The 27,125-nt window shown below is 37.6% G+C and overlaps 1 protein-coding gene across 1 annotated transcript in view; it reads left to right on the top strand.

Annotated features, from left to right (window-relative positions):
- The first annotated feature begins 5,123 nt into the window (after positions 1 to 5,123).
- Positions 5,124 to 27,125, top strand: part of CDKL2 (cyclin dependent kinase like 2) — a 42,083-nt gene continuing 20,081 nt past the window's right edge. Inside the window, exons 1-5 of the mRNA XM_027600379.1 lie at positions 5,124 to 5,609; positions 8,140 to 8,335; positions 23,846 to 24,040; positions 24,564 to 24,742; positions 26,280 to 26,392. Of these exons, the coding sequence (XP_027456180.1) occupies positions 8,168 to 8,335; positions 23,846 to 24,040; positions 24,564 to 24,742; positions 26,280 to 26,392 (655 nt within the window). The 5' untranslated portion in view covers positions 5,124 to 5,609; positions 8,140 to 8,167. The remainder of the gene's footprint in view (positions 5,610 to 8,139; positions 8,336 to 23,845; positions 24,041 to 24,563; positions 24,743 to 26,279; positions 26,393 to 27,125) is intronic.

Here is a 27,125-nt window from a genome sequence, read left to right as displayed (position 1 = left end):
TCATGTTCTATTGGCTTGACTTAAGTCACATGACCCCGACCTCAATGGAGATTGCAGAAAATAAAAAAGCCATACATACAGGAAAAAGGAACCAGCTTATTGTGAGTAGTTAGTAATCTCTGCTACAGATGGCCTTGGCAAGATATAGGCCATAGTGACTTTTGGGAAAAACTATTTCAGTGATGTGATAAGGATGAAAGCCTGAGAGAACCAGAAGTAAGAAACAAATAGACTTTTTCTGTAGTTTTGTTATAAAGATTAGAGGAATGGGGTAGAGGTTAGAGGGAGATGGAACGTCAAGGGAGAGTTTTTGTAAGAGGCATGTTACCAGTGCAAACAATGTGTTTTTAACATTTGAGGAATGGATTTCCAGTGTTCACACTGTTACGATATAGTATAGATGTATGTTGAATTTGGCAAAGTAAGTGGTATATTGTGCTTTAGATTTTCAATCCTAATTGTCATCTTAATCACTTTTATATGTAGTAATGAGGTCATTGAATCAACTACTAGGTTGAGAACAGAATTCTTCTATGGCAAGTGTCCTTCCATCAAAGAACCAGAATTTCAAAATAAGTCAGTCCATTTTCTTCATAGAATGAGGAGATGTATTCATACATAGCTGCATGTTCTATAATATATGAATGACTACTTTTTGTAGTCTGAAGTTTTATGACCCTTCTGTTCACTTGGTGATTCATTTGAAGTGATGCCAAAAACCTATGATAATTCAGTATCTGGGACCTAAGTGAGAGGTATTTTTTGTTTGTTTGTTTGGCAAGAAACTGACCCAAGCACATAGTTTTGGGATGTCAAGATGTGTAGAGAATGATCATTGCCAAGAGTCATTTAATATAGGGATGATCACTAATGTGAGGAAGACAATTGGGCTACTCTAAGCTAAAATATGTAAATTTATTGAAAAAGATTTCTGGGAAGGGCATATATTTCTTGTCCTGTAGTCTATTTTTGTTTTGAGATATAATTTACATACATAAAATCCACTTTTAATACAGATCAGTGGTTTTTAGTATATTCACAAGATTGTATAACCATGACCGCTATCTAATTTCAGGACATTTTCACCACCCTAGAAGGAAATCCATACCCATCCAAATCCAAATCCATTCCCATCTCTCCCTCAGTCCCTGGTAACTACTAATCTTTCTGTTTCTATGGATTTGCCTATGCTGGACACTACATAAATGGAATCAACACATGGCTTTTTGTGTCAGACTTCTTTCACTTAGCATAATGTTTTCAAGATTCATCCATGTTATAGCATGTATCAATACTTCATTCGTTTTATATTCCATGTATGGATATACCATAGTTTATCCATTCATCAGTTGATGGACATTTGAGTTTCACTTTTTGGCTATTATGAATATCATTGCTGCTATAAGCATTTGTTTAAAGTTTTATGTGAACATATGTTTTCATTTTTCTTGGGTATATACCTAGGAATGGAATTGCTGGGTCATACGGTCCTTAGTCTCTTTTATCTTTTGTTTCTTTGCCATATCTCCACTTCTTCTCTCTTGTTGCCAATCTCATGCACACCCACATTGTTTTCTTTAGATTTTTAGAATATTTTCACTTTTTTTAGTGATTAAAATGACCCTCTCAACCTCTCCCTGTATTTTCCCACTTGAGTAGTTCATGTTATGATTTTTCATACAAAGTTCGTCACTTTTCATACTGTGACCTCATGGAGTTGAACTCAATTCCAGTGACGTTCTTCAGTAATCTTCAGCTACCCAAAGGAACAACCAAACATTCCACCCTTTAGAACCCACCATCATCATCATCTTGTGCCAATTCCAAGGTCTTAAATTCACAAATTGCTTTAACAGTCACTCTTTCTCCTATTTCATTCCCGTTAAACTTCATGCCTATGTGAACTCCACTCCTTCAGTGCCTCTGCATTTTCAGTTTATTAATAGCTAAATTCTGTCAAAATTTGTCTTCCTGTCTAGCTGGAACCCATGGCAAACCATTTCAATGGTGCTTTCTCCATCCTACTTGATTTCTTTTTTTTCCTTTTTTTTTTTTTTTTTAAGTAAGCTATACACCCAGCGTGGGACTTGAACTCATGATCAAGAGTCACACGCTCTTCTGACTGAGCCAGCTAGGTGCCCCTCCATCATACTTGATTTCTTAACTCCTTTGTTTATTCTTCTTGCTGTACGAATTAACAGTTAGCTTGTGTGCCATCTGTTTTCTCCATTCTTGACCCCGGGGATGCCAAGTCCTATAAAATAGTCAGTTGGTTTCACTGCAAATTCATGGTGTCCAGGCTTAAGTGGGCACATTTTACTATTTTATATTCTTTTCATATCAAAATGACTTCTTTGTAACTATTTCAAGGTATTTCTGCTCTCAAATCCTTGAGCCTCAATCTCACCATTATCTTTTTCAGCAAAAATGAAGTTCTTTTACTGAGAAGATCTAGACCAGCCACTGTGTCTGTCCTACACTTTTCTCAGTTTTTCCTTTTTTCTTTAAGCCTCTTCAAGGCTAAGACCTTCTCATACTTTACCACCTTCACTACCTGTCCTAGGCTTTTCATTATTCCTTTTCTTGCCTCTTTAAAGCTTCTCTCCATTCTTTTTCTCTACAAAGATTTCCCAGTTGAAAACGAAAAATAAGCAATAACCCAATTCTGTTTCTACCTAATGCTACCTCCTCTTCAGCAAACCTGTAGATAGCTTTACCCAGGATGTATAATTGTTGAATAACCTATGTCTCCTCCACAGTTCGCTTTCAGACTCAGTTCTTTTTGAAACTGTCTTCTCAAGCATTGTCTATTCACCGAATCTAGTTTTTTAGTCTTTATCCTTTTGGTTAACCTTTAACCGAAGTCCCAGAGGGGCCTTTAAATGTTCATGTTGTTGGGGGCGCTGGGTGGCTCAGTCGTTGATCGTCTGCCTTCGGCTCCGGTCATGGTCCCAGGGTCCTGGGATCGAGCCCCGCATCGGGCTTCCTGCTCCGCGGGAAGCCTGCTTCTCTCTCCTACTCCCCCTGCTTGTGTTCCCTCTCTCGCTGGGTCTCTCTGTCAAATAAATAAATAAAATCTTAAAAAAAAATAAATGTTGAATATATTTGTAAGGTTGGGAAAGTAAAATATTTTTGTATTTTTTTTAAAGATTTTATTTATTTATTTATTTATTTATTTATTTATTTATTTATTTATTTATTTATTTGACAGAGACAGCGAGAAAGGGAACACAAGGGGAGTATGAGAGGGGAAGCAGACTACCTGCTGAGCAGGGAGCCCAATGCGGGGCTCGATTCCAGGACCCTGGGATCATGACCTGAGCCGAAGGCAGATGCTTTTTTTTTTTTTTTAAAGATTTTTATTTATTTTTTGAGAGAGAGAGAGAATGATAGAGAGCATGAGAGGGAAGAAGGTCAGAGGGAGAGGCAGACTCCCCGCTAAGCAGGGAGCCCGATGCGGGACTCGATCCCGGGACTCCAGGATCATGACCTGAGCCGAAGGCAGTCGCTTAACCAACTGAGCCACCCAGGCACCCCGAAGGCAGACGCTTAATGACTGAGCCACCCAGGCGCCCCAATATTTTTGTATTCTTGTTCTCAAACTTCAGTCCTAACAAACATGGATTTGCCACTTTATAAAAGGGGGTCTCCTGAATTCATATAAAAAATTCATCAGATTCTGTTATAGCCTATAGAGGTAACAAAACGGGGCATGGCTCCCTCCTACTTGGTCACAGCCAAGGATAGAGCTGATTTCTACATGAGGACATCTTGGATTGACCAAAGAATTGTATTCTTTCTATGCCCAGGTCCTAGGTCTGCTCCTCATGATTACAGGTTCAGGAACTAGATTTTAAGCAACTTAACCAAGGTGATCAAGCACTGGAAGATTAATTCATGCTAACCAAGCTTACAAAAGATAAATTATAAATCAGAATATTTATTTCTTAGTATACAAGAAAATTAATACCTTAATATTGACTATAGTTATAAATATCTGCTGTTCCAGGACATTCTCTTAATTGGATCAAGGTGTTCTAGAGACCAAATACAATTATAAAACGTTTAGTCTTCATGATTTCTTTTTATAAAGATTTATATAATCTCTACACCCAATGAGGGGCTCAAACTCAGGACCCCGAGAACAGGAGTCGCATGTTCCACGGACTGAGGCAGCCAGGCTCCCATAGTCTTCCTGATACAATGTGAAAATAACTTGAGTGCTTAAGGCCTTTCACTGGAGCGGTATGGCTTAAACCCCAAACTACTTGAAGATGAGGAAAACCCTGTTTCTTATGTGACTCAAGCCTGCATGTCATTCTGATCTACCAGTGCTACCTGGTCATGGATCTAGCCTTAAGCCATGGTCTGTACCTTTAACATCTCACCCCCAACTGCACCCTATTTGGCTGCCACAGACCCGTATCTCACATCTCTTCTAGTTCCTCTGATGGCCTAGCCCTTCTCTTATTTCATTCATCTTCTTTCTCCCTCTTCCATTATCTCCACTTAAAGTGTGTCCCTCGCTTCCAGGCTCAGGCTGTCCTCCTTGAGGTTCCTCCTAATGTTACTTGTGTTGTCACCTACTTGCTTTCACCTTGCCTTACCTACTAATCATCACCCACTAGGCTGTCACCCTCATCACCTACATGGCCCAGCCTGGCCCCACTGCCTCGACCGGAAAGGAAGCGTCGAATCGCGGTCAGGGGGGGACCTTCCCGGGTGGGGGCGCCAGGGGCGGGTCCTGCTCACCGCCCCCGCAGGGAAGCTGAGAGGAATGCTTCATCGCCCTCTGTGCCTGTCTCCCCCTTCTGTTTTCTCCCAATCCCACAAAACCACCACCCTTTTATTCTCTCCATGAGCACCGGAATCGCCTCTTGCTCTCAGTTGCGAGGAGAGGTCTCCCAGCAAAGGCAGAAAGGTGCCGCTCTACTTGAGAATTGAAGTATAAAGTGGGTGCTGGTGTCTGCGCATCAGTGAACAGAACCTGGGCCAAGCCCCAGGTGGAGGGGCAGGGTCTTTGGCGCTAAGCCAATCGTAGCTCGTGACGACAGGGCCCAGCCAATCAGAACACGGGAGGCTTGGCGCACTCAGGGCGGGGCCGGGCGGGTGGGAACCCGCCCCCTTGCAGCTCGGTGGCCAACGCCTTCGCCCAGGGCTTGCTAGAGCCAAGCAGGTTCACAGACTCCAGGAACTGGGCACCTTGAGAGCTGGGAGACGGTGCCCTCCCACCCAACTAATTTCTTTACAGGCCTTGGCCTTAACAGGCGTGTTGGTGCCTGCCGTGGACGCATTCTGACCTGCGCTGTGTCCCTCTCGGGAGACTGCCTATGGTTGGGGCAGAGTGAGGTCGTTGCCTTGACGACGGCAGCATGCGGCCCGCGGTCCTCCTGAGTGTGAGCCTGCGGCAGGCCGAGGCCAATCTGCCTCCCTGCCTGATTCGCCCCGGCCCGGTGACTGTGTCTACAGAAGAAATCAGACCAGCTCCGGAACTGCTAGTTTGCTAGTCAGCATCATTTAGACCTGCGAGCGAGATGCATTTCATCTCAAATTTGTTTCCAAGTTGAAAACCTTTGGGTCTTTCCATGTGAAAGGATTTTAAAGAAACAGTAAGTAGAATACTTTTAAAAGCTTCTATTATCTCGTTCTCTGATCTATGATAGATTTCAACCTGTCTTTAACAAAATAAAAAGTTAGCATTATTTTTATTATCTGATTGTTGGTATTAGAACCATATGCTTACATGGCACATGTCCAGAAATACCGCATTGCCGATTGGCCAGGCATCCTTTTAGTTTGTATTACCCTTACACACAGGAGTAGAAGGCATGAAAAATTGTAGTTTATGAGTAACTGTTTCAGGAAACGAGAGGCTTTTTAAGCTGTGAGACTTCTAAGGTATTTGTGGGCAGTGCCACTTGAAAAAGCAGGTGTGTTCAATGTGCTGTGACTACATGTGTGGTTCGTTTCCAGAATAAACTTGGAGTGGCCAACTTGCTTAATCTTAGCTTGTGATATGCCTCAGAACATCTTAGACATGCTTAAGGTAATCTTAATTTTGTTCACTTTGCATTTTCAAATACTGAGGACACCAATTGCAAAATGTTTGAAAATGATCCAGGTTATAAAGTCCAGCTATATGTGTTCTTGGCATGAGAAACCTAAAGTCTAGTCCTTCATAAAGCATGCTGTCTTAGTGGAAGGAAAAAAATTCAGAAAAGGAGAGAGAATTACACCAAAAATTTTTTTCAGACATTTTATTTAAAAATAGTAGATATTAAATGGAGGTTAATATGTCAAATATGTGGAATGTTAGTGTTATGGACACTGCTCTGTAAACAGTTTATAGAACCTACTATCAAAGCTAGTGGTAAAATATGAAATAATTGGAGTTGGTGTTGACTGGAATTTACTTTCATCTTTTCCCCCTTCAGGTCAGTCTTCTGGTTTTCCATGTATATCTATGCTTTATTATGTATATAAATTAAACCCTAAATTATTAGGGTAAACTGATGAAAATGTATACACACTGGGTTATCACAGTTTGCTAGAACAAAGAGGGTATTTGTTTTGTCTTTGTTATCAGTGTACTAATATGGAAGCAAATAAACCATCATAATTCACAACCTGGGTAAATTAGTTTTAGATTGCCATAAGGACACAATTCATGAAATAGGTGAGAGTTTTTTTTTTTCTTTCCACATTTTATGAATGAGTATTTTTGTATTGTTAGGTTAAAAAAATCAGCTATAAATCATCATTTGAATATATAGTTACTCAAAGATTATTTTTTTCTCCCAAAACTTTTAGAACCATATTGGAATTAGGAGAAATATTTTTTATTCTTTGTTTCTGGAATTTAATTGCAAAATCAGATTTAAAAAATAAATTTAACTTTGGAGTTATTAGCTTTTATGTTTCATGACAATCAAGACTTGTGAATTAAAATCCATCTGTATTTGAACTGAAAGTTTTTTTCTATACCAAAATATGTAGTGGAATGATCACTGATCCTTCATCAGTCATTATTAGAATTGCCATTACCAAAAAATGTCATATAATGAGATGTAAAAGAATTCTAAACACAAAATTCAAATGATCATACTTACAGTGAGTAATCATAAAAAGGACTTTTGAAATATTGTATTTGTTACTACTAGAATTTAATTTTTAAACAATTTGCTTATATACTGTGATGTCAGTGTTGTTATTTTGTAAGTTCAATATGGGAATTTAATTACTATAGTAAGAAAAGTAAAGAAAAATAGTTTATCAAAGTTTCTTAGGGTTAACTTTGTGATGATTTTGTGAACAAATATTTTTTCAAACTGAGTAGAAAGTGCATAAAGATTTTCAACTTTGCTTTTTTTAAAGATTTATTTATTTGAGAGAGAGAAAGAGAGCATGAGTGGGGGAAGGGGCAGAGGGAGAGCATCCTTAAACAGACCTCGCTCCCCACCCCCCCATCCTAAGACCAAGCCTGACTTGGGGCTCCATCCCACCACCCATGAGATCTTGACCTGAGCTGAAACCAAGAGTCAGTCACTTAACTGACTGAGCGGACCTACGTGCCCCTCAACTTTGCTTTTTTAAACCTGATGTAAAAAAAATAAATTTGATCTTCACTAAAACCAAACTCACTGAGGCGCCTGGCTGGCTCAGTTGGTAGTGTGAGTGACTCTTGATCTCAGGGCTGTGAGTCTGAGTCTCACTTAGGTGAGGAGATTACTGAACATAAAATCTTAAAAAACAAAACAAAACAAAACTCACTTGTGCTTTTTCACCTCTGAGTGAAAAGAAGTTGCATTTTTCTAAAGTAAGCTATAATTGTTTTGCATGATAGTTCAACTATTGCTTCATCTGAATTAAAAATATATTGAATTTCATTAACATGACATTTAATAATTTAAATTTAATGGCTTTAATTATTGTCTATTATGAAATGTCTTATCTAAATGAAATAATTTGAAAACATAGCTTAGATGCAGAAACAGTAAGAAATTGTGAGTCAGAACAGAACAGCCATTAACACAGCGACTGCTCTAATATGGAAAACAAGTACGGAAGAATTAATTTACTGGGAAGTTGGAAGAAATTAATATACTCAACATTATTAACTCTATGTTTTGGTTTCCACAGCAAGAATTCCTACCGGTTTTGAATTAAAATGGAAAAATATGAGAACCTAGGATTGGTTGGAGAAGGGAGCTATGGAATGGTGATGAAGTGTAGGAATAAAGATAGTGGAAGAATTGTGGCCATCAAGAAGTTCTTAGAAAGTGATGATGACAAAATGGTTAAAAAAATTGCTATGCGAGAAATCAAGTTACTAAAGGTGAGTAAATACCAATATTGAGTTAGAAAAATAAGTTGTTTCTTGACAAAGATTACATTTTTAGAAAAAAATTACTGTTTTTATATTAATTTCCATGCCAAGATTTAAGACATAAATTTCTTTTTTGACAATAAACAAATAAAATAATTATATATGCATATTCATTTATCCTATGAATACAAACATGATTTTGAAAGTATTTGTTGCTTCTTTCTGTATCTATCTATCTATCTATCTATCATCTATCTATCTGTCGTCTGTGTTGGGGGTCCTAAAGACACTCCATGGTCCATGATTCAATAAGAGGACTCAGAGCACTCAGCATATAGTTGTACTCATGGCTATGATTTATTACAGTGAAAGGATATAAAGCAAAATCAGCAAAGGAAAAGGTACATGGGGTGAATTTCAGAGGAAATCTGTCACAGGGTTCCAAGAATCCTCTTCCACTGGAGTTACACAGGATGCACTTGTTTTTTCCAAAGCAAGCTGTGACAACACACGTGAAATACTGTCTACCAAGGAGATTCAGGAGTTTCAGTGTCCAGGGTTTTTATTGGGTGATGTTCATGTAGACACCCACTACCTGGCTCTACCAAAATTCCAGAATCCCAGAAGGAATGCAGATATTCAGCATAAACAACATTTTTTTTTTTACATTGAGCCACTTTATCAGTTCTGGAAATGAAGGGAAACCTCATGAAATCCAAGTTCCCAGGGGCCAAGCAAGGGCTCACTTTGCAAGCAGACCTTTCTAAGTCTCAGGCCTGCTATGTGAATTTTTTTAAATTTAAATTCAATTTAATTAACATATAGTATATTATTAGTTTCAGAGGTAGAATTTAGTGATTCATCAGTTGCATACTACACCCAGTGCTCATTCCATCTAGTGCCCTCCTGAATGCCCATCACCCAGTTAGCCCTTCCCCCCACCCATCTCCCCTCCAGCAGCCCTCAGTTTGTTCCCTATACTTAAGAGTCTCTTATGGTTTCTCTCTCTCTCTGTTTTTGTCTTATTTTTCCTTCCCTTCCCCTATGTTCATCTATCCTGTTTCTTAAATTCCACATGTGAGTGAAATCATATGATATATTTCTTTCTCTGACTTATTTTGCTTCACATAATACCCTCTAGTTCCATCCAGGTCATTGCAAATGGCAAAATTTCATTCTTTTTGATGGTTGAGTAATAGTCCATTATATATGCATATATATATAACACCACATCTTCTTTATCCATTCATCTGTCGATGGACATCTAGGCTCTTTGCATAGTTTGACTATTGTGGACATTGCTGCTATAAACACTGGGGTGCACGTGCCCCTTCGGATCATTATGTGTCATTTGGATAAACACTTAATAGTGCAATTGCTGGGTCGTAGGTAGCTCTATTTTTTACTTTTTTAAAAAATATTTTATTTATTTATTTGAGAGAGAGAGGGAGAGCACACAGGAGTAGGGGGAGGCTCAGAGGGAGAAGCAGGGAGCCTGACACGGGGCTCGATCCCAGGACCCTGAGATCATGACTTGAGCTGAAGGCTGCCCCTAACTGACTGAGGCACCTGGGTGCCCCTATTTTTAACTTTTTGTACATTGATCCCCTTTATCAGGTCTGGAGATGAAGGGAACCCTCATGAAATCTAAGTTCCCAGGGGCCAAGCAGGGCCCTTATAATCTGAATATATACTATGTAACATTTTATCCCTTTCAAAAAAAATTTTTTAAGATTTTATTTATTTATTTGACAGAAAAAGAGAGAGTGAGCATGTGCACAAGCAGGGAGAGCGGCAGGCAGAGGGAGAGGGAGAAGCAGGCTCCCTGCTGAGCAGCGAGCCAGATATGGGGCTCGATCCCAGGACCCCGGGATCATGACCTGAGTTGGAGGCAGATGCTAAACCATTGAAGGCAGACCCATAACTGATTGAGCCACCCAGGTGCTCCCCCTCCGCCCTTCAAATTTTTTGATACTTTCTTTTTTGGTTCAGAGTATAAGTCAATGAAAAAAAATTGCTTGTGTGCTTGAAAAGTATTCCATTAAGTCTATGTTTGTGTTATTTAAATCTTCTAAATCTTCTAAATTATTACTGATTTTTTGTACACTTTTTCTATCTAGTACTGAGAAGAAATATGCTAAAATCTTCCTCTGAGGGGCGCCTGGGTGGCTCAGTCGTTAAGCGTCTGCCTTCAGCTCAGGTCATGATCCCAGTGTCCTGGGATTGAGCCCAGCACCAGGCTCCCTGCTCCGCGGGCAGCCTGCTTCTCCCTCTCCTGCTCCCTCTCTTAAAAAAAGTGCTTTTTTTAAGTGCTTTCTCTCTTAAAAAAAAAAATCTTCCTCTGAGTTTATTGATTTGTCTGTTTTTCATTGTAGTTCATTTCATGTTTAACCTTACAAACAGAAAAGCTATGTTATTAGTGCATTAAAGTTAGAATTATTATACATGTTGAATCAAATGTTTTAGCATCATGAAATAAATTATTAATGTTTTGTCTTACAATCTGTTTTGTGTGAAACTAATAAAGCTACACTATTTAATTTTGGTTAGTGTTTGCATAGCATGTCTTTTTATACATTTTTACTTGGAAGTTTCTCAATTCTTGTTTAAATGTGTCTCCTGTAAACATCATATGGTCACATTTTGCTTTTCATCTTGTTTGACAGCCTTTGCCTTTTAATTGGAATATTTAGTCTATTTACACATAATGCAATTTCTGGTATATTTCAGTATAAATCTACCATCTTTTTTTTTTAAGACTTTATTTATTTATTTGACAGAGAGAGATAGCGAGAGAGGGAACACAAGCAGGGGGGAGCTGGAGAGGGAGAAGCAGGTTTCCCACTGAGCAGGGAGCCCATTGTGGGGCTTGATCCCAGGACTTCTGGGATCATGACGTGAGCCAAAGGCAGATGCTTAATGACTGAGCCACCCAGGCGCCCTAAATCTACCATCTTAATATGTGCCATTTGTCTTACTGCTTTTGTCTTTCTTTTTCTTTTCTTTCTTTGGATTAATTATGTTTATCCTTTCTTTATTTCCCTCTAATAATTTAAAAATTATACATCGTATTTCTCACTTTTTAGTGGTATCATAGATATTTGTTGAAGTCTAACATTATCTGATACTTGTATTCTTCTTCTCGGTAGTACACATCCTTATAATACTTATCTCTGCTTATTCCCTTCTATCTTATATGCTAACATTGTTGTATATTAACTTACATATTTTTATTTATTTATTCATTTATTTATTTTTATATATTTTTTAAACATCACAAGACATAATTATTGTTCAGTGTTCATTTAGGTTTATATTTACCTATAACTTTCTTTGTTCTTCCTTTTCTTCTGCAAACCTGGCCATTTATCTGGGATCTCTTCTCTTCTTGGAGTGTATTATTTAGGATTTCCTTTTGTGAGGATCTACTGTAGACAAAACATTTCATTTTTAGTTTGCATGAAAGTGTCTTTTTTGCTGTCATCCCTGAAAGATATTTTTGCTGTATATGGAATTTTAGGTTGGCAGTTGTTTTCTTCCAACAAAATGAAGGTAACATTGCTTTGCCCTCTGGCTTCCATTGTGCTCCTGGGAAGTCAGGTATCAGTCCAGTTGCTGCTCTTTTATGCATTTATTTTTTTATTTCTGCATCTTTTTTTTCCATTCAGCTTTTTATCGACATAAAATGGATATATAGAAAAGTGTATATCTCATAAGAATACATCTCTGTGGGGGCGCCTGGGTGGCTCAGTTGGTTAAGTGACTGCCTTCGGCTCAGGTCATGATCCTGGAGTCCCAGGATCGAGTCCCACATCAGGCTCCCAGCTCAGTGGGGAGCCTGCTTCTCCTTCTGACTCTCTCCCCTCTCATGCTGTTTCTCTCTCGCTCGCTCTCTAATAAATAAATAAAATCTTTAAAAAAATTATTTAAAGAAAAAAGAATACATCTCTGTGTATTTTAAAAAATTAAACAAGTCCATGTTACCACCATGTAAGTCAAGAGAGAGAACATTAAAATCACTCCATAAGCTCCCCTTATGTCTTCTCCAGGTACTACTTCCTTCCTTCTCTATCCAGGTCAAAAGTATTTAATTCTTTTTTTTTTTTAAGATTTTATTTATTTATTTGAGAGAGAGTGAAAGCAAGAGACATCACAGAGGCAGAGGAGAAGCAGGCTTCCCGCTGAGCAGGGAGTCCGATGTGGGGCTCGATCCCAGGACCCTGGGACCATGACCTGAGCTGAAGGCAGACACCTAACCAACTGAGGCACCCAGGCGCCCCACTTTTTTTTTTTAAGATTTTATTTATTTGAGGGGGGAGGGACAGAGAGAGAATCTCAAGCAGACTCCATGCTGAGTGTGGAGCCTGATGCAGGGCTCAATCCTACAACCCAGAAATCATGACCTGAGCCAAAACCAAGAGTCAGATACTCAACTGCCTGAGCCACACAGGTGCTGTACAACTATCCTAATTCTAATCAGCATAAGTTAGTTTTGTTTTCTGGCTACTTAAAATTTTCTCTTTGATCTTGTTTTTCCGAAATTTCACTATAGTGTGTCTAGTTTGGATATCTTTTAATTTATCTTGCTTCATTGAGGTCTTTATGAATCTATGGTATGATTTCTTCCATCAATTCCAGAAAATTCTCACTTATTATTTCTTCAAATATTATTTCTTTTTTTTAATTTTAATTTAATTTTATTTATTTGACAGAGAGAGACACAGCAAGAGAGGGAACACAAGCAGGGGGAGTGGGAGAGGGAGAAGCAGGCTCCCCATGGAGCAGGGAGCCCGACGTGGGGCTCGATCCCAGGACCCTGGGATCATGACCTGAGCCGAAGGCAGATGCTTAACGACTGAGCCAGCCAGGCGCCCCTCTTCAAATATTATTTCAACTCATTCCCTTTCTCCTCTGTTTTTGGGCTTCAGTTAACATAAATCTCGTTGAATTATCTTTTACCTGTTTTTCTTTTCATCTATTTGTCTCTCTATGCACTGTTCTGTATAATTTATTCTGATTCATCATTTAGTTCACTAATTTTCTCCTCATTATGATTAATCTCCATCACTGAATTGTTAATTTTGAGTATTGTATTTTTAAGTGACTTTTTATTATGAAATATAACCAATATATAGATAGTGCACAAAAATATAATATAGCTTAATGAATTATTGGAAAGCAAACATTCATAGAACCACCACCAGGTCAAGAAATCAAACAGTGTCAACAACCCTTTTCTTGTACTATCCCAGTCACTAGCCCCTTCCCTCTCCTTTAAGGTAAACACTATCCTGACTTGTATGTTAATCACTGCCATGATTTCCCCCCCACATTTACCAAATAAACAAGCATTCTTAACCACTATAGTTTAATTTTACTTATCATCCTCATAAAAAGCTTTTTTTCACTCTCTTAATGTCATCTTTTACTCAACAGTAGTCAATTTCAATGTAGTCAAATTTTTAATATTTTCTTTTATGGTTGGTGCCATTTATATCTGCTTAAGAAGTTTTTTACTACTTAGAGATTAGGGTATCCTTCTATATTATCATTTAGACGCTTAATAGCTTTGGTTTTCGTATTTATATTTCAGTACACCTAGAATTGATCTTAATTATGGTGTATGACACAGTCAAGTCTTATTTTTCCTTTATTGATGTCCCGTTGTCCCAGAAACATTTACTGAAAATACCGTCTTTTCTCCACTGCTCTGAATTCCTCATTTGCATTTTGGCAGTAAAAAAATGGAAACTATAAAAAAAAAATCCAATGGAAATACCAGAATTGAAAAATATATCTTTAATTAAGAAATCAATGCTTAATTATAAAAGTTGATCAGAAATAGTTGAAACAGAGCTACTGAATGGGAGGGTAGGTCAGAAGAAAATATCTAGACTGAAGCAGGGAAAAATGAAAGGTTGAAAAACACAGTATAAAAGACATATGGGGAAGTCACCCCTTAGATGTAGGGGTGACTTTTCTACTCTTTATTCTGTTCCATCGATCTGTTTGTCTAAGTTTGTGCCAGTATCTCACAGTCATATTCATTCTAGTGAATCACTACAGATATATGTGATATCCCTGCTATGTATTTTAATTCTGCATATAGTTAAATCCTTTCCCAAATTGTTTAGTCAGTATTTATTAGGACATATCTAATATTTACCCTTCCCATTACTCATCAATCATTCTTATACTTCTGAGCTTCCATCTAGGGTCATTTCCCTTGTATTTAAAACATATCCTTTATTTTCTTTAAAGCAGATCCACTGGTAAGAAATGCTGTCCTCTTTTGTTTGTCTGAAAAAAAGTCTTTATTTTACTTTCTGCTTAAAAGACTATTTCCAAAGGATATAGAATTCTAAGTTGGCAGTTCATTACATTTAGTGTGTTCAAGGTATCATTCCACTGTTCCTCTGCTTTTCATTGCTTCTATTGAAATGTCAGATATTTCTTAGTATGTCTGTTTTTCTTTTGGATGTATTAAGGTTTTCTCTTTGACTTTGATTTTCAGCAATTTTACAATAATGTGCCTCGATGTGGGTTTCTTTATATTTATTTACTTTGAATTTGTCTCTTGCATCTGTAAAATAATATCATTTGTCACTTTTAGAAAATTCCTAGCTATTATTGTTTCATGTATTGCTACTGTCTTATTCTCTCTTCTCCATTTAAGAATTCAGTTTCATATATTAGACCTTCCCCATATGTCTTTTATACTGTGTTTTTCAACCTTTCATTTTTCCCTGCTTCATTCTAGATATTTTCTTCTGACATATCCTCCAATTCAGTAGCTCTGTTTCAACTATTTCCAATCAACTTTCATAATTAAGCATTGATTTCTTAATTAAAGATATATTTTTCAGTTCTGGTATTTCCATTGGATTTTTTTTATCGTTTCCATTTTTTTGCTGCCAAAACTATTGTTCTTTCTTGACTACTTAAATTAGTCTTTTCTAAAGTCTTTATCTAGTACCTATTATCTGGATCTCCCATATGTTTATTTCTATTGTTTGTTTTTTTTCTCGGTTTTTTATTAAGTTAACTTTTTGATATGCTTGTATTAATTTTTAAAAATTTTATATATAGCTTGAGTCTCTGGATGATATCTTTCCCCTGAGAGGAGTTATATTTGCTTCTATGAGGCTCTTGAGGGCACTCTTTTTTTTTAATATTTTATTTATTTATTTGGTAGAGACACAGCGAGAGAGGGAACACAAGCAGGGGGAGTGGGAAAGGGAGAAGCAGGCTTCCCGTGGAGCAGGGAGCCCGATGTGGGGCTCAATCCCAGGACCCTGGGATCATGACCTGAGCCGAAGGCAGACGCTTAACGACTGAGCCACCCAGGCACCCCTCTTGAGGGCACTCTTGAGGGTACACAAGGAAACCTAACATTGTGCCATCATCTTAATCCAATTTGAGGAATTAAGGTTATTTGAATTTGAATTGTAGTCCGTGAGAATGCCTATTTATTATTCACCCTTACCATAGTTTGTGGACTTTTAGGGCCAACCCAAAGTGAAAGGGTCTCATCAGGCTGTACCCCTTCTTTCTACCTTGATGGTCCCCAGACACCAATCACTATTACCTTAGGCCACAAGACTGTCAAAAGTGCCACTCAGACTCTTAATCTTCTCTCTGAATTGGTATGTTTCCAGGGTTTAAAAAAAATAACTCTAATTGCTTGGCTCACTTCCCTGGGTCTCCTTCTTCAAGATCTTATCTAGATATTCTTTATTATCTTATCTCTCTTACCCCTTAGAATAGTGGTTTTATAATTTTGTCCAGCTTTTCCACTTGTACTCAGTATGAGAGTTGTTATAAATCACCTAGTCTACTGTTATTGTAAACAGAAATTATTGTACTTTTCTGTTCTAAATTTTTTATTTGGTTCTAAATCTGCTATATCACTTTTTCTTTTTTTTTTTTAGTAACATGGAAATTCTTTTTTTTAAATTTTTTATTGTTATGTTAATCACCATATATTACATCATTTGTTTTTGATGTAGTGTTCCACGATTCATTGTTTGTTCATAACACCCAGTGCTCCATGCAGAACGTGCCCTCTTTAATACCCATCACCAGGCTAACCCATCCCCCTACCCTCCTCCCCTCTAGAACCCTCAGTTTGTTTTTCAGAGTCCATCATCTCTCATGGTTCGTCTCCCCCTCTGACTTACTCCCCTTCATTCTTCATATATCACTTTTTCTGATTTCAGGTTCCCTCAAAACATTTTTTTTTAAGTAAGCTCTATACTCAATTCAGAGATCAAGAGTCATATGCTCTGTCAACTGAGCCAGTCAGGAGCCGCATTTTTTTTTTTCTCTAAGCTTTGCTTTTTTGTTTTAGTATTTATTTATTTATTTATTTACTTAAACTCCACCCCCAACATAGGGCTCCCACTCACAACCCAGAGATCACGAGCCCCATGTTCTACCAACTGAGCCAGCCAGGTGCCTCAAGTTCCCTCAATTTTTTTGAGGTTGACTTTTTTCTTTTTAAACATAATTCCAATATCTGAACTCATTCTATATCTGCTTTGGTTTTCTTATGTTCCAATAGTTTTTATTTGTGGCATCGTATTTCTTTGTATGTCTTTGATTTTTCACTGGACATTGTATTGAAATATTATTTTTTGGGACTAATTTGAGGCTAAAGTGAAGTCGAGGACTGGTTCAGAATTTCTGTCCATTTTTACTGGAGAAGGTGTAGTTTTTAGGGTCCCAGCTTAAACTGGGCTTCAGAGACCCCACCTTTGGAAGGCATTTGGACTTTTACCTTTCCTTCCTTCTTAGCCCCAACAGGCCACAAAAATCCAAACTCAGTTACACACCTGTTAGTTGATGGCAAAATCAGCTTAAGTACTGAAATTAACTCTCTGAATTCTCCTGTTCTTGATTTTGGCCCAGTAATTCCTCACTGTCTTCTTGGGTCTTTTATATGTTTAAGAAGATTTTAAAATATTTTGTCCAACTTCTAAGAATTCTCAATAGGAGAGTTGGTCTGAGTTATCTACCCCTACCAAATGTGGTAGTCACCAGCTTTTAAAAATAAAAGCACAGAGAAAGTGAGAGAGAGAGAAAGAGAAAGGTGGAACTGATAGTCTGTGTTTTCATTTTAGAAGTGTGTTGTTTAATCTCCACACCAAAATTTTGGAATTTTCTAGTTATCCTCTTGTCACTGATTTCTAGTTTAATTCCATTATGGTACAAGAGCAGATATTGTGTGATTTCTTTTTTTTTTTTTTAAAGATTTTATGTATTTACTTGACAGAGAGAGAGAGAGAGACACACAGTGGGAGAGGGAACACAAGCAGGGGGAGTGGGAGAGGGAGAAGCAGGCTTCCCGCAGAGCGGGGAGCCCGATGCGGGTCTCCATCCCAGGATCCTGGGATCATCACCTGAGCCCAAGGCAGATGCTTAACGACTGAGCCACCCAGGCGCCCCATGATTTCTATTATTTTAAATTTGTTAAGGTGTGTTTTGTGGCCTATAATGTGGTCTATCTTGGTGAATGTTCCATTTGAACTTGAGAAAAATGTGAATTCTGCTGTTGGGTAGTCTGTAGATGTCAGTTATATCAAGTTGGTTGATGGTGTTGTTGAATTTAACTGTGTGTCCTTACTGATTTTCTACCTGTTGGATCTATCTATTTCTGAGAGGAATGGTTGACATTTCCAACTATGATAGTGGATTTGTTTATTTCTCCCTGCAGTTCTATCCTCATATAGTTTTTACCTCATATAGTTTGATGCTCTGTTGTTAGGCACATACATGTTAAGAATTATTATGTCTCCTTGGAGAATTGACACCTTTTAATTATGTAATGCCCTCTTTATCTTTGATAACTTTTCTTACTTTGCAGTTTGGTTTAGTCTGGAATAACTGCTCCCACTTTCTTTTGATTAGTGTGGTATATTTTCTTCATCCATTTAATTTACCTTATTTATTTATCTTAAAGATTTTATTTTTAAGTTATCTCTACACCCAACATGGGGCTCGAATTCACAACCCTGAGATCAAGAGTTGCATGCTCTACTGACTGAACCAGCCAGGTGCCCCTCTATCCATTTACTTTTAATTTATACGTATTTTTATACTTAATGTGTGTTTCTTGTAGATAACATATAGTAAGTTTGTTTGTTTTGATCCATTCTGACAATCTGCTTCCTTTAATTGGTACATTTGGATCATTGATATTCAAAATGACCATTTTGTGATATAGTTGGGTTAATATCTACCATATTTGTTACTATTTTCAATTTGTTGCCTTTGTTCTTTGTTTCTGTTTTTGTCTTCCACTCTTTTTCTGCCTTTTGTGGTTGTAACTGAGCATTTAATATGATTCCATTTTTTTCTTCCTTTCTTAGCTTATCAGTTAGAGTTCTTTTTAAACTTCTTCTTTTTTTAGTGGTTGCACTACAATTTGCAACATACATTTGCAATTAATCCAAATCCACCTTCAGCTAACACTATACCACTTCCTGTATGTATGAGTAATGTTTAATAATAAAGTAATCCTAATTCCTTCATCCTGTCTCTTGTATCATTGCTGCCATTCATCTCCCTTATATTTAAGCATACCTAAGCATATATATACATAAGATATATTCATAAGCATATATGATCAAATACATTATTACTCTTATTATTTTGAACGAACTTATCTGTTTTATCAATTAAGAATAAGAAAAATAAAATTTTTATATTACCTTCACTACTCCTTTGATTCTCTTCCTTCCTTTATGTAGACCAGATTTTCTGACCTATATTATTTTCCTTCTCTCTAAAGAATTTCTTTTAACATTTCTTGCAAGGCAGGTCCACTGGCAACACATTTCCCCAATTTCTGTTTGTCTCAAAACTCTGTTTTTCCTTTACTTTTGAAGTATTATTTTGCAGGATACAGAAATCTAGGTTGGTGGTTTTTTTCTCTCAATACTTTAAATATTTCTCTCCACTCTTCTTGCTTGTATGGTTTCTGAGGAGAAGGTGGATGTAATTCTTATTTTGTTTCTGGGTAGGTAGGATGTTTCTGTCCTCTGGCTTCTTTCAGGATTTTTTCATCATCTTTTATTTTCTATATTTTGAAAATGGTATGCCTATGTGTAGGTTTTTTGTTTGTTTTTTCCCTGGAATTTATCCTGCTTGGTGTTCTCTAAGCTTCCTGGATCTGTGATATAGTGTCTGACATTAATTTTGAGGAATTGCCAATCATTATTGTTTCAAATATTTCCTTCCTTTCTCTCTTTCTTCTTCTTCTGGTATTCCCATTACATGTATGTTATACCTTTTATAGTTGTCCTACAGTCTTTGGATATTTTTCTTTTCTTTTCTTGTCCCTGTTCTCTTTTATTTTTATTTTTGAAAATTCTATTGACATATGCTCTAGCTTAGAGATTATTTCCTCAGGTGTGTCTAGTCTACAAATAAACCCATCAAAGACATTTTTCATTTTTTTAGTGTTTTTTATCTCCAGCGTTTCTTTTTGGCTCTTTCTTAGGATTTTCATCTCTCTGCTTCCATTGCCCATCCGTTATTGCATGCTGTCGACTTTACCCATTACAGCCCTTAGCATATTAATCATAGTTGCTTTAAATTCCTACATCTCTGCCATGTCTGGTTTTGATACTTGTTCTGTCTCTTGTTTTTTGCCTTTTGGCATATCTTGTAATATTTTCTTTTTTTTTATTCTTTTTAAAAAATTTATTTATTTTTCAGAGAGAGAGTGAACACAAGTAGGGGGTGTGGCAGGCAGAGGGAGAAGCAGACTCCCCGCTGAGCAGGGAGCCCGATGCGGGGCTCCATCCCAGGACCCTGGCACCATGACCTGAGCCGAAGGCAGACACTTAACTTGACTGAGCCACCCACGTGCCCCTCTTGTAATATTTTCTTGATGTCCTGGGTAGAAGGGACTGCTGTAAACAGGCTTTAGTAATGTGGAGGTGAGGTAAGGGGGAGGCAAAGAGCTTTATAGTCTTATGGTAGGTCTCAGTCTTTTAGTCTACCTATGCTTCTGGACAGTGAACTTTGCAAGCGTTTCTCAGTTTTTTCTCCCTTCCTTAGGTGGGACAGGAGGGCTAGAGTAGGATGAAGTTGAGTATTTCCCTTCCTCAGGCCACTTAGGCTCTGATAATACCACAGCTGCTTAGACTCTGCCTAACTGGTTTTTGCTGAGGGCAGGCCTTGTTAAGAACACAGCGCTGGCATATTTCAGAATGGTTCCTTTCTCCTCCTGTGGAAGGAGGAGAGTTTTCTCCAAAATCGACTGTGGGACTCTGGCTGAGCTCCTGGAGATAAGTCTTACAATGTTGTGGGGGCCCCTCTCTGATTGGGTTCTTCTGGAGTTTTTAACTTTTAGATTTGTCCACGCTGAGCCTCTAGTAATTTGTCAATTCCAGTTCAGGTTTTCCTGCCTTGGCACTGGTTCCTGCAAAGGTTTCCACTTGTGAGTCTGCTCCAGTTCAGATACTGGAACTTAAAAACAACCACTCACAAACAGCAAACTAGGCTTTCCCCAGTAATGCAGTCACATACAGGACAACCAACCAAATAATTTCCTCCCTTTGCTTCCACGTCTGCTCTATAAAATCCTTTCCCTTAGCTTCTACCACTAGAGTACTCCTAACCTCTTTCAGTTTGATGATGCCTTGTGCAAATTGATGTTTGATCAAATAAGCTCACATAAATTTTAATGTGCTTCCGTTTCTCTTTTCACACACTGATACCTATTTTATTTATCTACTTACCTTGATTTTTGAAAAGGTAACACATGAATATGCTATAAAATTTGATTGAGTTTCCCTGCCACCTTTGTATGTTGACTATTTAGTTATATCTTGTATAAACAACCATATCCATCAGAGGGATTTTATTCATATACACAAATATGGGTGTATATGAAGCAGTGTGTGTGTGTGTGTGTGTGTGTGTGTGTGTGTGTGTGTATCAAATGACAACATACTCTACACACTGACCTGCATCTTGCTTTTTTCTCTTAATATATCTTAGAGATTATTGCATATCAGTAGACATAAAACTGCCTTTTTCTTTTTCTTTTAAGATTGTATTTATTTATTTGAGAGAGAGAGAGTGTGAGAGAGAGCACAAGAGGGGGAGAGGCAGACTCCTTACTGAGCAGAGAGCCCTATGTGGGGCTTGATCTGACCCTGGGATCATGACCCTGGGATCATGACCTGAGCTGAAGGCAGATGCTTAATGGACTGATCCACCCAGCTGCCTCTATCTTTTTCTTTTTAATTGCTGTGGTTTATTTCATTGTATGGATACCCCTTAATTCACTTAACCAGTGATATATTTGGAAAGTGCTTTGTGATTCAATCTGGAATCTTTTATTTTAATAGGTGAGTTTAGCCCATTTATAGTTAATGATGTAACAGATAAATGCAGTCTTAGTTTTCAACTTTAAGAGTCAGTAGTATGGGAGCACCTGGGTGGCTCAGTCGGTTAAGCATCTGCCTTCAGCTCAGGTCATGATCCCGGAGTCCCAGGATCAAGCCCCAGATCAGGCTCCCTGCTCAGCAAGGAGTCTGTTTCTCCCTCTCCCTCCTCCTGCTCTCTCTCTTTCTCTCAAATAAATAAATACAATCTTAAAAAAATGTCAGTAGGGCTTAGTGGTTAAGAATAAGAAATCTAAATATTTTGCATTCAAGTCAGCTGCAGGTCTGGGTGTGCCTATATCACAGACATTCTAGACATGGAGGAGGAACTAAACAAAAATGAAATGTTTTCAGGAAAAGACAGAGGTCACAGTCGCTAGGTTCTAATCCTGCCTCTAGCAGTTATTGCTTGGTGACCTTGGACAGGTTACTTAACTTCTATGTGCTTTAGTTTCCTCATCTATAAAAAAGAATAATGATGGTATCTATTTCATAGGGTTTTTGTGCTTGAATAGTGTCTGGAACATAGTAAGGAGTATGTAAATATTGGTTATCATTGTTTATAATATGCTGTTTTAGTACACCTTTAAAAATATTTTTCTATATAATCTCTGAATTATGTTTAAAATATTGGATATGTTTCTTTGATAATTTGGAAATTACCTTTTGTAATTATTTGGGTGTATTTTTTTACTTTTTCCTATTTTTTCCTATTTTTTTTTCCTATTTGTTACTTTTATAACTATAGAATTATATATATACTTAATCCTTTGTAAAGTAATTATTATGTTTCTATTTCCTTTTCTCTCCCACTCATCTGATTTTCAAAAACATCTTATTTATCTTAGTGTTTACCATGAAACCTATAATTAGGCCTTGTAATTTAAAATTTCAGTTTGAAAATATAATTTTGACCCATTGACAAGGAAATCAGCATACATATGCTCTTGTTTGCATCTTTTTTTCTTTCTTCAAAATTTGTTAGTAATATCATTTGTGCCTTGTTAGGTTTTAAATATTCACTTTCTGTTTTGTGACCATGATGCCCACATTTGTCTAAGACTTAGTCCCTCACTAATGGATTCACTGTTCATATTCAGAATTTTCACTGTCATCTTTTATATGAATGACAATTTTGTTGGGTATAAATTTCCTGGATCATTATTTCGTTGAAGGTTTTCAGGGCTGTGTTCTAGTAGTTTCTTTCCCTTTAATGGTGGTGACGTTATCTGATGAGTATTCATCCGATGAGTATTCATCCACCATTTCTGTTTCCTTCCCCTTTCTTCCTCTTTTCTTATAGTATCTTTGAATAGATCCTGGATTGATTTCTTTTTGATTGTTTCTTATCTTGTAACAAAGTAAGCCCTTCTTGGACTAGCTATCTGTAGAAGGTTCATTTGGGGGAGAAGCTGTGATCTTGTTCCAGGCTAGCAGGAATCCACCATGGCTCACAATGTTCCTTACAATGCAAGCCTGATTTGTGGGATTGACTTCTGTTATCCTTGCATTTGCTGGTTTGTTCATAATGAGTTATTTTGCCTTCCATTTGGCCTCACCAAGAGATTGCTTCCAGCAGAGGAGTTTCTGTGTGATTATTCAGGCCTCCCTTCCCTGCTGTTCCTTGGTACCATTCAGTTCTAGGGTTGCTTTCACTGACAACCCATGAATCTTGTTCCTATTTTATCGAAGAAGGAGTTTTTTGTTTTTTTGTTTTTTTTTTCCTTTTCAGGGTGTGTCACCAATTTTGAATTACTCTGCTCTCCCAGCTTTTTAGCCACAGGCCATCTCTTGGTAGCTTCCTAAACTTCTGTTTTGACCTTGACTACATTTGGCAGTCCCATCTCATTTGTTGTGGGTAGGGGTCATAGATCCTGCTTAGTTTCATCAAAGATGGAGGTACATTTTTTTTTTCTCATTGGTTTTATTGTATTCTTTGAGAGGAGAATAGAGCAGTATGGTCTTTTGATTATAATTGAAAAACAAGAATATTCTTTTAACAATTTATACTGTTCATGAATTTTATTTATATGTTTTTCTTATGCTAAGATTTTAGATTGTGACTGATTCTGAAATAATTCAATGTTGTAAAAATGATTTTGCATTTTTTTTACAACAGCAACTGAGGCATGAAAATCTGGTAAATCTGTTGGAAGTGTGTAAGAAAAAAAAACGATGGTACCTAGTGTTTGAATTTGTTGACCATACAATTCTTGATGACTTGGAGCTCTTTCCCAATGGATTAGACTACCAACTGGTTCAAAAGTATTTGTTTCAGATTATTAATGGAATTGGATTTTGTCACAGTCACAATGTAAGTATTTAGTTTAAATAATCATTTTGCCAATGATTAACTTACCAGATACCATACTTAATGAGACACTTGCCTAGCCTGAAGTTTGGACCAGTCTTCACTCTTTTACTCTCCTTCACTCGGATTGTCCTTCCATTTCTATATTTATCCAGGCCGCACGTAGTATTGGAGACCTATATTAGAAGGCACCTCTTTCATAAAAATTTTCCATGACCACTCTAGTGTTCAGTGATAGCCTTACTCCATTAGTCTTGAAAGTAGCCATTAACGAACAATTGATTTGGTATTTAGTAATATATATTTCATCCAATATCTTTGATTGTTTAAATGAAATTTCAAGCATAAGTGTCTTTTCTTGCCTAGCCAGGTCCCAGTTACTTTAAAGCCAGGAACAATTTTATATGCTTTTATTTGTATTCATCATAGGGACAAAAACAGTACCCTGCACATGGCAGGTGCTCAAAAAATAATTTGCCTAACTTGATGTGCCCATATGTGTCATATTCTGTTTTTTTTTTCTTAGATCATACACAGAGATATAAAGCCAGAGAATATATTAGTCTCCCAGTCTGGCGTTGTCAAGTTATGTGACTTTGGATTTGCACGAACATTGGCAGCCCCTGGGGAAGTTTATACTGATTATGTGGCAACCCGATGGTACAGAGCTCCAGAACTATTGGTTGGTGATGTCAAGTATGGCAAGTAAGATATCAACAAGGGGGTGGAGGGCAGGGAGGGCAGATTTAACACTTTTTTCTTGATAAAATGGAATGTTTCTAATATAATAAAAGATCCCTCTAACACTGAAAGGAAGTTTTGCATTTAGGGAGCTTTATAAGGTAACTTGTTCTTTTTGGTGCTTCTCCTTTAAATGTTTTTTTTGTGCAATGAGTTGGGGAAAGCATACTTATTTTAAAGGTAGGGAAATCAAGGTGAGTAAGTGGTCTGTGTTTTACAGTGGGTTGGAAATAGATATGTTTATCACTTGTAAAGAGAGGGAACATTGATTGGATAAGTCTGACACTGTTGGAATGAGGCAAGGTGGAGTTGGCAAAATGGGGGTGGAAACATAATTGAGTGAAATGTTTTTAAAACATGAATTATCTACATAAATGAATTCTTCAGAGAAGAAGGGATGGTAACTTCTACTGCTTTGGGTAGAAATCTTTCTAAAATGTTTTCTGTATTTTCTGTGTTTTCAGTGCACACATCATTTAGTATTTTCTTGATTACTCTCAGTTCTCATTTTATTGTTATACTGTAAGTTTTGTACCATTTTATTTTAGTTTTTTGAAAAATTATTTCCTTTAGAGAGGGGGCAGGGGCAGAGGGAGAGTCTTAAGCAGACTTTGTGCAGAGCATGGAGTCTAATGCATGGCTGGATCTCATGACCCTGAGATCATGACCTGAGCCGAAACCAAGAGTTGGATGCCCAACCTACTGCGCCACTTAGGCGCCCCTGTACCATTTTATAATTCAGCTGTGACCTTAAGAAATTTCAAGGTAGGGGCGATTGGGTGGCTTAGTTGGTTAAGCATCTGCTTTCAGCTCAGCTCATGATCCCAGGGTCCTGGGATAGAGCCCCTTGTCGTTGGGCTCTCTGCTCAGTGGAGAGTCTCCTCCCTCTCCCTCTGCCTGATGCTCCCCCTGCTTGTGCTTTCTCTCTCTCTCTCTCTGTTAAATAAATAAATAAAATCTTAAAAAAAAAGAGAGAGAAATTTCAAGGTAGTTGTCCCTATGCTAATGACACCAGCACATTAAATTCTTGTGACTGATTTTTAAGACGGTTCTTCTATTTTTTTCCCCTGTTACTCTCAGTTCTCCCTGTTGTTAGTGAATGTGTCTCCCACAACCTCTAGTATGCTGTTTTCAGTGTATGGTGGGATAGACTGATCAACCTTGTTAGAGTTATGTGTAAACAAAGAACAAATAGGCTCTGAATGGAAACCCAAAAGGCTTATTTCCAGAATAAAGTACACATAATAAAGATTTTTGACTTTTCAGAAGCCTTTTCCCTCTTATGTCACATAATTCAAGTTCCTGGAAATCTGACTTGGGTAAAATTGGGAATTAGTACTTGAAGTTTATAGGGAAATGTATTTTTATGGGCAATTTAAAGCTTGCTACTACTACTGTTCTCAATACCCAAAATACCAAGAAGTAGTAATATGCAGAACAGACTCAGTGACAATAAACATAGTAGGATGCCAGATTTTATACCACATTGCTTTTATTCCAGGGCTGTTGATGTGTGGGCCATTGGTTGTCTGGTGACTGAAATGCTCATGGGGGAACCCCTTTTTCCTGGAGATTCTGATATCGATCAGCTATATCATATTATGATGTGTTTAGGTAAGATTATACATCTGCATTTTAAATTTTAGAGGTTTTTCCCTTATGTTTTTGCTCGTATTGGTTTTACAAGTTGTCGGTATGTTAAAGATGGTATGTGTTTTTTTTTTATAAAGATTTTATTTATTTATTTGAGAGAGAGAATGAGATAGAGAGAGAGAGCATGAGAGGGGAGAGGGTCAGAGGGAGAAGCAGACTCCCTACTGAGCAGGGAGCCTGATGTGGGACTCGATCCCGGGACTCCAGGATCATGACCTGAGCCGAAGGCAGTCGCTTAACCAACTGAGCCACCCAGGCGCCCAAGATGGTATGTGTTTTAAGTGGCAGTAGGGAGCAAATAGGAAAATCTCATCTATCTATCTATATTAATTTATTCTCAGTCTGGCTTTGGTTTGTCTGATGTATGGTCTTATTCATGCTCTCATCCACCCTCCTGTCGCACTCCCCACAAAGAAAAGAGCAAAGACTGTAAATTTTTTCTGTATTTTTGCACTCAGTAAATCACATGTAGAGGATGCAAACGATGATTTATTTTCTTTGGGTTAGCAAGCGTTTGGTGTAATATGACTATTACCCTCATCCTTCAAACTGAGAGACACAGCGACTTCCTAGGTAGTTTAATCTTAGTGCTTTGGACAGAATTTTAAAGCTAGATTATCAAAGCCTTCTTACATTTGTTGAAATGTCAATGTCATGTTCAAAGATGGGACTTGGGAAATGGAAATAATGGGAA

Source organism: Zalophus californianus, chromosome 2 (assembly GCF_009762305.2).
Source record: "Zalophus californianus isolate mZalCal1 chromosome 2, mZalCal1.pri.v2, whole genome shotgun sequence".
NCBI lineage: Eukaryota > Metazoa > Chordata > Mammalia > Carnivora > Otariidae > Zalophus > Zalophus californianus.
This window is presented reverse-complemented; position numbering and strand designations above follow the sequence as displayed.